The 14,068-nt window shown below is 38.7% G+C and overlaps 1 protein-coding gene across 6 annotated transcripts in view; it reads right to left on the bottom strand.

Annotated features, from left to right (window-relative positions):
• PTPRK (protein tyrosine phosphatase receptor type K) overlaps nt 1-14,068 on the bottom strand; it is an 865,926-nt gene that overhangs the window by 204,989 nt on the left and 646,869 nt on the right. For all 6 annotated transcript variants that reach the window (XM_053710702.1, XM_053710703.1, XM_053710705.1 and 3 more), the window contains exons 12-13: nt 12,956-13,229; nt 1,464-1,500 (exon numbers count right to left, since the gene is read on the bottom strand). In XM_053710702.1, coding sequence (XP_053566677.1) covers nt 1,464-1,500; nt 12,956-13,229 — 311 coding nt within the window. The remainder of the gene's footprint in view (nt 1-1,463; nt 1,501-12,955; nt 13,230-14,068) is intronic.

Here is a 14,068-nt window from a genome sequence, read left to right as displayed (position 1 = left end):
CCTAGGTAGGCTCAGGAGCTGCTGATTGGTGGCTGCACATATATGCCTCATGTTATTGTCTATCCCTTGTGCTTTGGTGCTTCTTCAACAGAGGATATCAAGAGAATGAAGCAATTTAGATAATAAAAGTAAATTGGAAAGTTGTAAAATTGTATTCTCTATCTGAATCATGAAACAAAAATATTTGTTTAGTTTAAAATGGATAATGGCAGCAAAAAGGTGAGGTGTTGTGAAAGTCATTAAGATATCTTTTAAACAGAATCCTTTGCTCCAATGGAAACACTGCTTGCTGAGGTTTTCTTTATTAAAATGTTCAGATACGTTATAGAATCTGTGGTGTATCCTGTATATTATAAATCCAAATATATACAGAAACAGCTAGGAATTACTAGAAAACAACAGACTGTTTATGGACACCTCTATATCATTAAAGGGACATTCCAGACAAAACTGAAATGCACACTCAAGCATTGCTTTTCTGAATATAAGTACTTTTTCAATAAAGCGTATATTAGCAAAAATGCTTCAAGTAAAACCTATCAGTTTGAGTGTGAGCTTTTTGTGTGCAAGTCCACACACAGCATTTCTAAATATGCTTCTTGCACCAGCATTGTACACAATAGGCCTGCTCAGAGTGCCAGCAGAGGCTTATAGACTGTAAACATAGCCATAACCAATGCACAAGGCGGCACTGCTGGCTCTCCGAGCAGACACATGGGGGGGCACCATGTACAAAGCAGTATAAGCTGCTCTAGAGCCCTTGCAGGTAGGTACAAACCACCCCAAACTCGCTCACTTAGGGTGATTGACTGACCCTTCTCTCATGCGATTGGTCGGGCGAGCTTTACACTTGAGTGTGTAATAATACATACGGGCATCAAACTAACAGGATAATGGAGCCCTCCCTATTTAAAATGCTGGTTTCATGTAGAATAGAGGATCTAGATACTCTTCCCATCTGCATGCACAGTAAAAGCTCTCACTTAAAACTGCAACAGCTTTAGTAGAAACATCTTTGCTAATACAAGTAAGTATATAGGAAAATGTATTCTATTCACAACTGAAATGTACTGTTTTCACTAGTGTTTCCCTTTAAGCTCTAACATAAGACTGAGGATTAAAAACAGCACATTCCTCTTTCCACAACTTAGATTGCAAACATGATCCTGCCTATCAAATCAGTGCTGCCAGCGTTTTACTAACTCCCCAGCTGCCTGCAGGAACAAGCGCCTGCAAAGAACATTTCAGAATCAAATTCATCATTCCTCCCAAATGCTGCCTACTACCACTATAATAGTGCTGTGTATTAACAGCAGCGTAACACAGGAAACTATATAGGTAAAGACATGCAGGTAGGGAAGAAAGATTCAATTTATTTATCAGGATTAAAAAAAAAGTCTATAAAACATTCAAATCCAATTCATAATATCTGCAGTTTAAAATAAATGGAAAAACAAACTTACCTTTAGTAGCAATTCTTACACACTGAGTTTTTGTTTCCTAAAAAGAAAAAAGAGAAAGGTGTTCAGAATTTATGTATCAATTTTTATTTATATACATTACCTTTAAAATTGTAAATTAAAATAGGGCCGTGTTGAACCAAATAAATATCGTTTGCAAAACATTGAACATCTTTCTTTATTTGTATCATATCTGGGCGGTATGACTATTGTACTACCAAACAAAAATACTAGCAACTGAAAGAACTTTAAATATAGTATATTTAGGCAACAATAAGTTTCAGGGAAAATAACCCGCTTTCCACTCTTGCAACATTAACTACGAAGTTTCAGCAGTGCAGTGCAGCAAGGTCCCTTTAAAAAAAAAAAAAAAAAACAGAATTGAAAAGCAAATTTTAGCTTAAAGGGACAGTATACAGTTAAATTGTTTTTCCCTTAATGAGTTTCCAATTACTTTTTTTTTTACCAAAAGTAGAGTATGAAATGTATGCATTTGCTTTTTAAGGTTTATTTATGTATATTAAATAGTGAATTTTGTGTTTTAAAGCCACAACCTAATACAATGGGTTGACTTTATCACATTGTGCAAATATACCTGCTTCTTTATCTTATATCTGCCCATAAACCAATCACCAATACTTGGAGAGAACAATGTAAAATTAACATTTTATTACTGTATCTCTTCTATAACCCACTGGGAGTGTAATTTCTTCTGCTGGCATGGACCTTAGGCCAGAAACTTTCAGAGCAGGTAAAGTGGATCATTGGGAACAAATTAAAGGAGAGATCGTTTTGGAGTGAACTGTCCCTTTAAGAACTGACATAATACAATATAAACCTTGAAAAAAAAAAGAAGCTTAATCTATCTCAATGCCAGCAAGTTTTTCATCATCAGGCTCCAAGTCTTAACCAGAAATATATAACTCTTGTGTAAACGGAAATATGCCAACATACCTTTCCCAACTTGCAAAACAGACTACAAGGGTTATAATAGCAACCGGGTAAACATTGGCTATGCCAATGATTCATTTAGTCAAAGCCTGATACATCACTGCGAAAATAAGCAGCAGAGGCATCTGAGGTTTAGCATATTCACAGCTGGCTGTTGACCGAATGACCACTCAATGTTAAAAATCTGTTTAATTAGCTAAAGGACTTATCAAGAGTCCAGACAGCTCAGGAAATATTTTACAGTTGTGTCACAGGTTAAGTATCAAATTCAATGCAGTTACTACACACAATGGAGCTCAATCAGGAATGCCCAAAACCTACACAGAGACTTGAAATATAAGTGTTTGTGTGTGGGGGTATACATACATACATAATATATATATATATATATATATATATATATATATATATATATATATATATATATATATATATATATATATATATATATAAAAAAGTAATAATAATCACAGAAATGGTAAAGTATGTATATAGGAGTTGGTTTGATAAAATGCTTGCCTGATTTAATAGCAGATACAATTAGAATAAAGTCACTATATTTAGATACCGTACAGCAATTCTTTTGGGTTATATATTGCTTAGAAAAGCAACAGTAAAGTTCAGCCTTCTTCCAGTTAATAAATACTCTACTTTTCAGGGATTCATACAACCTACACTAACCTTTCTTTATATCGGTTCCTCTCTACCATTGCTATCCCCTGAACCCCCTTATAAACGTAAGCCTAAGAGCCCAGCTGTTTATAGATCACCTTCTTAGGAGCTGACTACAATAGTGTGACTCGTGGCAGGGCCCTCTACCCATCTGATCCCTATAAATGCTTCCTTGTATTCCGCCTATGATTATAGCGCTGCAGAATCTGCTGGCGCTCTACAAATAACCGATAATAATAATTGTGATACATTAATTATGGGCAATATCTATCTATGTAGTTTATAATGTAATGCTCTTTTAAATGCATTGCAGTTAAAATTCAAACCTTTATGTCATGTTAAAGGGGCATGCAAGCATAAGCAATGCATTGATGTTAAGCAAATATATAACAAATATAAATAACATAATTTATGCTTACCTGATAAATTCCTTTCTTCTGTAGTGTGATCAGTCCACGGGTCATCATTACTTCTGGGATATTACTCCTCCCCAACAGGAAGTGCAAGAGGATTCACCCAGCAGAGCTGCATATAGCTCCTCCCCTCTACGTCACTCCCAGTCATTCGACCAAGGACCAACGAGAAAGGAAAAGCCAAGGGTGAAGTGGTGACTGGAGTATAAATTAAAAAATATTTACCTGCCTTAAAAACAGGGCGGGCCGTGGACTGATCACACTACAGAAGAAAGGAATTTATCAGGTAAGCATAAATTATGTTTTCTTCTGTTAAGTGTGATCAGTCCACGGGTCATCATTACTTCTGGGATACCAATACCAAAGCAAAAGTACACGGATGACGGGAGGGATAGGCAGGCTCTTTATACAGAAGGAACCACTGCCTAAAGAACCTTTCTCCCAAAAATAGCCTCCGATGAAGCAAAAGTGTCAAATTTGTAAAATTTGGAAAAAGTATGAAGCGAAGACCAAGTTGCAGCCTTGCAAATCTGTTCAACAGAGGCCTCATTCTTGAAGGCCCAAGTGGAAGCCACAGCTCTAGTAGAATGAGCTGTAATTCTTTCAGGAGGCTGCTGTCCAGCAGTCTCATAAGCTAAACGAATTATGCTACGAAGCCAAAAAGAAAGAGAGGTAGCGGAAGCTTTTTGACCTCTCCTCTGCCCAGAGTAAATGACAAACAGAGAAGACGTTTGTAGAAATTCCTTAGTTGCCTGTAAGTAAAATTTTAGAGCACGGACTACATCCAGGTTGTGCAGTAGACGTTCCTTCTTTGAAGAAGGATTTGGGCATAAAGAAGGAACAACAATCTCTTGATTGATATTCCTGTTAGTAACTACCTTAGGTAAGAACCCAGGTTTAGTACGCAGGACTACCTTATCCGAATGAAAAATCAAATAAGGAGAATCACAATGTAAGGCTGATAATTCAGAGACTCTTCGAGCCGAGGAAATAGCCATTAAAAATAGAACTTTCCAAGATAACAACTTTATATCAATGGAATGAAGGGGTTCAAACGGAACGCCCTGTAAAACATTAAGAACAAGGTTTAAACTCCATGGTGGAGCAACAGTTTTAAACACAGGCTTAATTCTGGCCAAAGCCTGACAAAAAGCCTGGACGCCAGGAACTTCTGACAGACGTTTGTGTAACAGAATGGACAGAGCTGAGATCTGTCCCTTTAATGAACTAGCAGATAAACCCTTTTCTAAACCTTCTTGTAGAAAAGACAATATCCTAGGAATCCTAACCTTACTCCAAGAGTAACCTTTGGATTCACACCAATATAGGTATTTGCGCCATATCTTATGGTAAATCTTTCTGGTAACAGGTTTCCTAGCCTGTATTAAGGTATCAATAACTGACTCAGAAAATCCACGTCTTGATAAAATCAAGCGTTCAATTTCCAAGCAGTCAGCTTCAGAGAAGTTAGATTTTGATGTTTGAATGGACCCTGTATCAGAAGGTCCTGTTTCAGAGGTAGAGACCAAGGTGGACAGGATGACATGTCCACCAGGTCTGCATACCAAGTCCTGCGTGGCCACGCAGGTGCTATTAGAATCACTGATACTCTCTCTTGTTTGATTCTGGCAATCAATCGAGGAAGCAACGGGAAGGGTGGAAACACGTAAGCCATCCTGAAGTCCCAAGGTGCTGTCAGAGCATCTATCAGGACTGCTCCTGGATCCCTGGATCTGGACCCGTAACGAGGAAGCTTTGCGTTCTGTCGAGACGCCATGAGATCTATCTCTGGTTTGCCCCAACGTCGAAGTATTTGGGCAAAGACCTCCGGATGAAGTTCCCACTCCCCCGGATGAAAAGTCTGACGACTTAAGAAATCCGCCTCCCAGTTCTCCACTCCCGGGATGTGGATTGCTGACAGGTGGCAAGAGTGAGACTCTGCCCAGCAAATTATCTTTGATACTTCCATCATAGCTAGGGAGCTTCTTGTCCCTCCCTGATGGTTGATGTAAGCTACAGTCGTGATGTTGTCCGACTGAAACCTGATGAACCCCCGAGTTGTCAACTGGGGCCAAGCCAGGAGGGCATTGAGAACTGCTCTCAATTCCAGAATGTTTATTGGCAGGAGACTCTCCTCCTGACTCCATTGTCCCTGAGCCTTCAGAGAATTCCAGACGGCACCCCAACCTAGAAGGCTGGCGTCTGTTGTTACAATTGTCCAGTCTGGTCTGCTGAATGGCATCCCCCTGGACAGATGTGGCCGAGAAAGCCACCATAGAAGAGAATTTCTGGTCTCTTGATCCAGATTCAGAGAAGGGGATAAGTCTGAGTAATCCCCATTCCACTGACTTAGCATGCACAGTTGCAGTGGTCTGAGGTGTAAGCGTGCAAAGGGTACTATGTCCATTGCCGCTACCATTAAGCCGATTACCTCCATGCATTGAGCCACTGACGGGTGTTGAATGGAATGAAGGGTGCGGCAAGCACTTTGAATTCTTGTTAGCCTGTCCTCTGTCAGGTAAATCTTCATTTCTACAGAATCTATAAGAGTCCCCAGGAAGGGAACTCTTGTGAGTGGAACGAGTGAACTTTTCTTTTCGTTCACCTTCCATCCATGTGACCTTAGAAATGCCAGCACTAACTCTGTATGAGACTTGGCAGTTTGAAAGCTTGAAGCTTGTATCAGAATGTCGTCTAGGTATGGAGCTACCGAGATTCCCCGCGGTCTTAGTACCGCCAGAAGAGCACCCAGAACCTTTGTGAAGATTCTTGGAGCTGTAGCCAATCCGAATGGAAGAGCCACAAACTGGTAATGCCTGTCTAGGAAGGCAAACCTTAGGTACCGATAATGATCTTTGTGAATCGGTATGTGAAGGTAAGCATCTTTTAAATCTACAGTAGTCATGTATTGACCCTCTTGGATCATAGGTAAAATTGTCCGAATAGTCTCCATCTTGAACGATGGAACTCTTAGGAATTTGTTTAGGATCTTTAAGTCCAGGATTGGTCTGAAAGTTCCCTCTTTTTTGGGAACCACAAACAGATTTGAGTAAAACCCCTGTCCCTGTTCCGATCGTGGAACTGGATGGATTACTCCCATTAACAAGAGCTCTTGTACGCAGCGTAGAAACGCCTCTTTCTTTGTCTGGATTGTTGACAATCTTGACAGATGAAATCTCTCTCTTGGAGGAGAGTATTTGAAGTCCAGAAGGTATCCCTGAGATATTATCTCTAGCGCCCAGGGATCCTGAACATCTCTTGCCCAAGCCTGGGCGAAGAGAGAAGTCTGCCCCCCACTAGATCCGATCCCGGATCGGGGGCCCTCAATTCATGCTGTTTTAGGGGCAGCAGCAGGTTTCCTAGTCTGCTTGCCCTTGTTCCAGGACTGGTTAGGTTTCCAGCCTTGTCTGTAGCGAGCAACAGCTCCTTCCTGTTTTGGTGCAGAGGAAGTTGATGCTGCTCCTGCTTTGAAATTACGAAAGGAACGAAAATTAGACTGTCTAGTCTTGGCTTTGGCTTTGTCCTGAGGCAGGGCATGGCCTTTACCTCCTGTAATGTCAGCGATAATCTCTTTCAACCCGGGCCCGAATAAGGTCTGCCCTTTGAAAGGTATATTAAGCAATTTAGACTTAGAAGTAACATCAGCTGACCAGGATTTTAGCCACAGCGCCCTGCGTGCCTGAATGGCGAATCCTGAATTCTTCGCCGTAAGTTTAGTAAGATGTACTACGGCCTCCGAAATGAATGAATTAGATAGTTTAAGGACTCTAAGCCTGTCCGTAATGTCGTCCAGAGTAGCTGAACCAATGTTCTCTTCCAGAGACTCAATCCAGAATGCCGCTGCAGCCGTGATCGGCGCAATGCATGCAAGGGGTTGCAATATAAAACCTTGTTGAACAAACATTTTCTTAAGGTAACCCTCTAACTTTTTATCCATTGGATCTGAAAAAGCACAGCTATCCTCCACCGGGATAGTGGTACGCTTAGCTAAGGTAGAAACTGCTCCCTCCACCTTAGGGACCGTTTGCCATAAGTCCCTTGTGGTGGCGTCTATTGGAAACATTTTTCTAAATATCGGAGGGGGTGAGAACGGCACACCGGGTCTATCCCACTCCTTAGTAACAATTTCAGTAAGTCTCTTAGGTATAGGAAAAACCTCAGTACTCGTCGGTACCGCAAAATATTTATCCAACCTACACATTTTCTCTGGTATTGCAACTGTGTTACAATCATTCAGAGCCGCTAACACCTCCCCTAGTAATACACGGAGGTTTTCCAGTTTAAATTTAAAATTTGAAATATCTGAATCCAGTCTGTTTGGATCAGAACCGTCACCCACAGAATGAAGTTCTCCGTCCTCATGTTCTGCCACCTGTGACGCAGTGTCTGACATGGCCCTAATATTATCAGCGCACTCTGTTCTCACCCCAGAGTGATCACGCTTACCTCTTAGTTCTGGTAATTTAGCCAAAACCTCAGTCATAACAGTAGCCATATCCTGTAATGTGATTTGTAATGGCCGCCCAGATGTACTCGGCGCTACAATATCACGCACCTCCCTCTGAGCGGGAGATGTAGGTACTGACACGTGAGGCGAGTTAGTCGGCATAACTCTCCCCTCGTTGTTTGGTGAAATTTGTTCAATTTGTACAGATTGACATTTATTTAAAGTAGCATCAATACAGTTAGTACATAAATTTCTATTGGGCTCCACTTTGGCATTGCAACAAATGACACAGGTATCATCCTCTGAATCAGACATGTTTAACACACTAGCAAATAAACTTGCAACTTGGAAATACAATTCAATTAGAATAATATTAAAACGTACTGTGCCTTTAAGAAGCACAGAAGATCTATGACAGTTGAAAATTAATAAATTGAAACAGTTATAGCCTCAATCCTTGTAAACAACACAACTTTAGCAAAGGTTTAATTCCATTAGCAAAGATAACAAATTCTGAAAGCAGGAAACAAATTACAGAATAAACGTTTTTTATCTCAGTCAAACTATAATTCTCACAGCTCTGCTGAGAGAAATTACCTCCCTCAAAATAAGTTTTGAAGACCCCTGAGCTCTGTAGAGATGAACTGGATCATGCAGGGAATACAATGAGTTGCTGACTGAAATATTTGATGCATAGAAAAAGCGCCAAAAAACGGCCCCTCCCCCTCACACACAGCAGTGAGGGAGAACAGAAACTGTCAGAAAAACAGATTAAGCAACTGCCAAGTGGAAAAATAGTGCCCAAACATTTATTCACACAGTACCTCAGCAAATGAAAACGATTTTACATTCCAGCAAAAACGTTAAACATAATCTCTAGTTATTAAACAGCTTTATGTATTTCTTACAGTGTAATTCTAGTGAAGTACCATTCCCCAGAATACTGAAGTGTAAAGTATACATACATGACATTATATCGGTATGGCAGGATTTTCTCATCAATTCCATTGTCAGAAAATAAAAACTGCTACATACCTCTATGCAGATTCATCTGCCCGCTGTCCCCTGATCTGAAGTTGACCTCACTCCTCAGATGGCCGAGAACAGCAATATGATCTTAACTACTCCGGCTAAAATCATAGCAAAACTCTGGTAGATTCTTCTTCAAACTCTGCCAGAGAGGTAATAACACACTCCGGTGCTATTTTAAAATAACAAACTTTTGATTGAAGATATAAAACTAAGTATAATCACCATAGTCCTCTCACACATCCTATCTAGTCGTTGGGTGCAAGAGAATGACTGGGAGTGACGTAGAGGGGAGGAGCTATATGCAGCTCTGCTGGGTGAATCCTCTTGCACTTCCTGTTGGGGAGGAGTAATATCCCAGAAGTAATGATGACCCGTGGACTGATCACACTTAACAGAAGAAATATATATATATTTCCATTATAAACTTGACTTTTCAAATGTGTTTAACTTTGGAAATGAATGTTCAACTAAGAGAGGGCGGGGAGACAGAGAGAGAGAGGGGGGGGGAGAGAGGGAGAGAGGAGAGAAAGGAGAGAGTGTGTATATATATATATATATATATATATATATATGCACAAAGAAAGTAACCGAGTCTTCCAATCCTGCCCACCTCCTTCACAAAAAAAAGTTTGTTCTTAGAGGGCAGCCAGTCATAGCCCTGACTTGCTGCAAGAGGGGACAGGAGGATTTAAAAAGACAAATATCAAAACAAATGGTATCTGTGTGCCAAATAAACAGGAGCAGAATAAAAGGTAAATTGGCATTTATTTTAGCTAAAAAGAAAACATAAAAAAACTTGTAATAAGCATCACTTCCATGTAACATAAAAAAAATGATATTTTTAGTAAAGTTATTAAATAAAAATAATACTAGGATCATCCGTTCTACAAAAATCTACATCCTCCAAGGAACTATTTCAGGATCAACAAAATAATGTGTTTTCATTTACATCTGTAGCTTGACCTCTATTTCTAAAGGGTCAGCAAAAGATTACTCCAAAGTAATAATTTCAGCAATATCACTTCTATAAAACTCCCAAACAGCAAGGAAAAAAATCTTCAATTTTCTTTTGGTTATACACATCCAGGTATACATCCCCAGCTATCAATCTTGCTGCATATCCCAGCAATTTCATCTAATCCCCCAGACACCTTGCATGGCGACTCGATAACAAGGATGCTGTGATCTCCAATAGGACCCTACTTATCTAGAGTAAGATTGTTAAATTGGATTTTAAAGCGTCTTGTGTTATTGCAGCGCCTGTCTTCCACCAATTCAGTTTAAACAAGAAAATCATTCACAGACAGCAGCAAGAGTCACAAACAGCCTGTTGCTTTTCATGACTGGAACCCGTAGCAGTTCTTAACTTCCTGTGGAGTGATTTGTAAATTGTGAGAGTAGATATACTGCCCGAGCTGAAAATATTCAACAAAAGGTGCACAGCCAAGTTAGGACAAAACAGAAAAGCTATTTCATATACAGAAAGCTAATATTTTGGTACAAGTGTCTTATCTATATTTCTATACCTTTTTTTTTATTCTATTTTTACTCAGCAAGTTTTACTATAATGTGATTGCTGTTTCCATCCTTTGTGACTATGGTGTATTAGAGGCACATTCTCCTATGTGAGAATTAGAAGAAGAAAAAAAACATAAGAAAAACTGTAGGTTTAGTCTTATTTCAAAGATAAAGCTCTACAGGTAGTGATAATTATATATTATAGAAAATATCTAAGCCTCTGCGACCTGCCCCCTTATTTCAGTTCTTTGACAGACTTGCATTTTAGCCAATCAGTGCTGACTCCTAGTTAACTTCACGTGAATGAGCTCAATGTTATCTATATGAAACACGTGAACTAACGCCCTCTAGTGGTGAAAAACTGACAAAATGCATTCACATAAGAAATTAGCATATGAGCCTACCTAGGTTTAGCTTTCAACTAAGAACACCAAGAGAACAAAGCAAAATTAGTGATAAAAGTAAATTGGAAAGTTTTTTTAAAATTACATGCCCTATTTGAATCATGAAAGTTTTTATTTGGACTTGACTGTCCCTTTAAAGGTATAAGAGTATTTAAGAAATTTGTCAAGATTTCATTGAATTCAAAGCTGCTAATGGAACAAACTTTCAAATGGCTGGTCTCTCTCCGCCCACCACATCTTGAACTTTTATTTCAGCTACTGCCACTTATTTACAAAGCCTTTCTAGCCAATACTGCAGTATTGGAACCATGACCTATACTGATAAATTCAAAAGACAAAATCAACTATTCAAAGGTCAAAATAAAGGTAAAGCAAGGACTTGTAAATGACCATAAAATGAATAATAGAAATGACAAATTTTGAGTACAATATTTTTTTTAAAACCCCAGAGCATCCACTCTAACCTCTCTAGGAGTAATAAAAGAAAACAATTAAGAGTTAAATTATAAGAGTCAGGAATTTTTTTTTATTAAAGTACTTTTCACTAGATATTAAAGAAATACTAAACCCAAATATTTTCCTTCATGATTCAGATAGAGAATGCAATTTTAAGCAACTTTCTAAATTACTCCTATTATAAATTTTCTTCGTTCTCTCTGTATGTTTATTTGAAAAGCAAGAATGTAAGCTTAGGAGCCAGACCATTTTAGGTTCAGCCCCTGGGTTGCGTTTGCCGATTGAGGCAAAATGTAAAACCATTTTGCTCCAAATGTTTTTAAATCGCCATAATCTTGCCTTATTTGGAGGAGCCAATCCTGACTAACTTCTGGAAAAGACAGATTATTACAAAAGACAGGCATTATGTTAGAAAAACATGCTTTGCTTTACAGTTATCGTCTCTGCTGGAAGCCAATTAGGGATAGATATGTGACAAGGTTAGGCTTGCCATGTGTACATTGTGGAATAATAAAAACACAGTAAATTGTAAAGTTGTTGTAGAATACACAAACTAACATTTCGTTTCAATCTCAAGGAATTTACTATCCTTTTAAAATACAAACGCGCTATTGACCTGAGCATACCATTTTCTCCAGTGTGCTATATATCTTAATATAATATCTTCCACGTGGCTAAATATTATGCTGAGGTAACTACTTTGTACACACTGGGGCCTGATCTCACATCAAGCAGTGTAGCTGATTGGATCAAATTTACCATGAAAAGGATTCTCTGCATGCTCCAAAATCAGGGTTTAAAGCAGAGAAATAAACTGAAAAAAGGCTGTACCCCCATGAGTAAGAATGTGAAACACTTCATACTCTGTTTCCCCTAAGGAAATATTAAGTTACACAGGTTGTTTACATTCTGCAATTTAAAATGGTGAAACTATTTAATGATTAAATTGCAAAGCTATAATGATTAATCTTTTGTTCTAAAAATGTAGAGGCTAAAACATGATTCGCAAAACTACACCAAAAAATGTCTTAATGTTTCTTATTTACAGTCTTTAGATACCACCAGACTAGGATTTTAACAAACGCAGCCAAAGAAATCTATGCATAAAATATTTGCTGTGTGTTAGCAAAATGGCATTAAAAATAGTTGTTTAAACCCTACATCAACATCAAGAAAATTCCGTATTTTTGTAGAAACAAGGAGTTTGTCTAGATAAATATTCATTTGTATTACGCAGTAGCGGCAATTACTAATCAACGGTTTTGTACTCACAGCTACAATTAAGCTATAACCACACTGAAGTTCATAATCATGTTGACTGTGCAAGAATAACATGCTGCGTATGTATTTAACCACTTGTTGTCAAGTAACAGTGCGAAGACGGTGCCAGTGCAGCAAAAGCAGGTAAAAAAGCGGAGCACTTACAAATAAAAACCAACAATACTCTAAAGCAGCTCTATACACTTTCTCTTTGCATTTAGCAACACAAAAAGATGTATATTGACAGTAGAAGAGAGTAATACATTGCTGGATAATATACAAAGCACAGGCAGGAAATAAACAAAAAACAAAACAAAAACAACAATCAAAACAAGACCTCACCTTTTCAACGCTGCTCACTGCTTGGAAATAGATGTTATAACCCTTGCGAGGCACTAGAGGAGGGTTCCAAAATCCCTGATATGTCCTATTGTCACCCACAGTGAACGGCAATGCTTCAGGAAGGTTAGAAGGGGGCAGCTCTGCAGCAAAGTAGTAAGGAGAGCCTCCATTGCTTGCACTATTGTAGGCCACAGGCACCTGGTAACAATCAATCCCTCCAGTTTCTCTCTTTGTCCGATGTGGATGCAATTCCTCTACCACAATCTGATATGCACTGCAAAACCAAGAAGGAAAAAAAAAATCTTATGAACAATTCCAAAACTGAAAGGGGCTTATATTAGCAGCTACATGTCTAAAGGCATCCTCTGGTTAACAAATACAGTGGAACCTCATGCTCTCCGAGTGACAGATAGACCGTACCCTTTGTAAAAAAAAATCCACTGAATCAACAATCTTTATATACAAAAGTAACCTTTATACAATTATCCCACAGGATCAGAAACTACAAGTAGTCAGGTATTTAATTTTTCTGAAACTAATATTAGACATGTGATTTTTTGTGTATTCTGCATTCGTTAAGAAACAAATGCTGAATAAAGCCAAAGGCAGCGGCATTTGTTTGTTTTTTGCTGCTGGGCTTGTCTGTTAATGTGCAACACACACAACATAATTTATGCTTACCTGATAATTTAATTTCTTTCATGGCTGTGAGAGTCCACAATCTATTACTCATGGAAATTACTCTTCCCTACCACTAGGAGGAGACAAAGATTCCCAAACCTCAAGGCCTCTATAAAACCCCTCCCACCTCACGCATACCTTAGTCTAACGTATAGCCAAACAAGTGAGGCAGGAAAAAGGAGAGTCCATGATCCATTTCTCATGTGAACTAATACCCAAGCTGTGGAGTCCACAAGTAATAACATAAAGAGAGGGATTTAAAAACAGGGTTTTTTTCACTGAGAAAATAAATCCGAAAACCATTTTTAATAATTCACTTAAAAGAACAGGCATAACCCTAACAGATATAACTGCCTGAAAAACCTTTCTACCAAAGGCTGCTTCAGAGGAAGCAAAAAACTGCTAAATGGAAGAAATTAGTGAAAGTATGTA

Source organism: Bombina bombina, chromosome 4, assembly GCF_027579735.1.
Source record: "Bombina bombina isolate aBomBom1 chromosome 4, aBomBom1.pri, whole genome shotgun sequence".
Lineage (NCBI taxonomy): Eukaryota > Metazoa > Chordata > Amphibia > Anura > Bombinatoridae > Bombina > Bombina bombina.
This window is presented reverse-complemented; position numbering and strand designations above follow the sequence as displayed.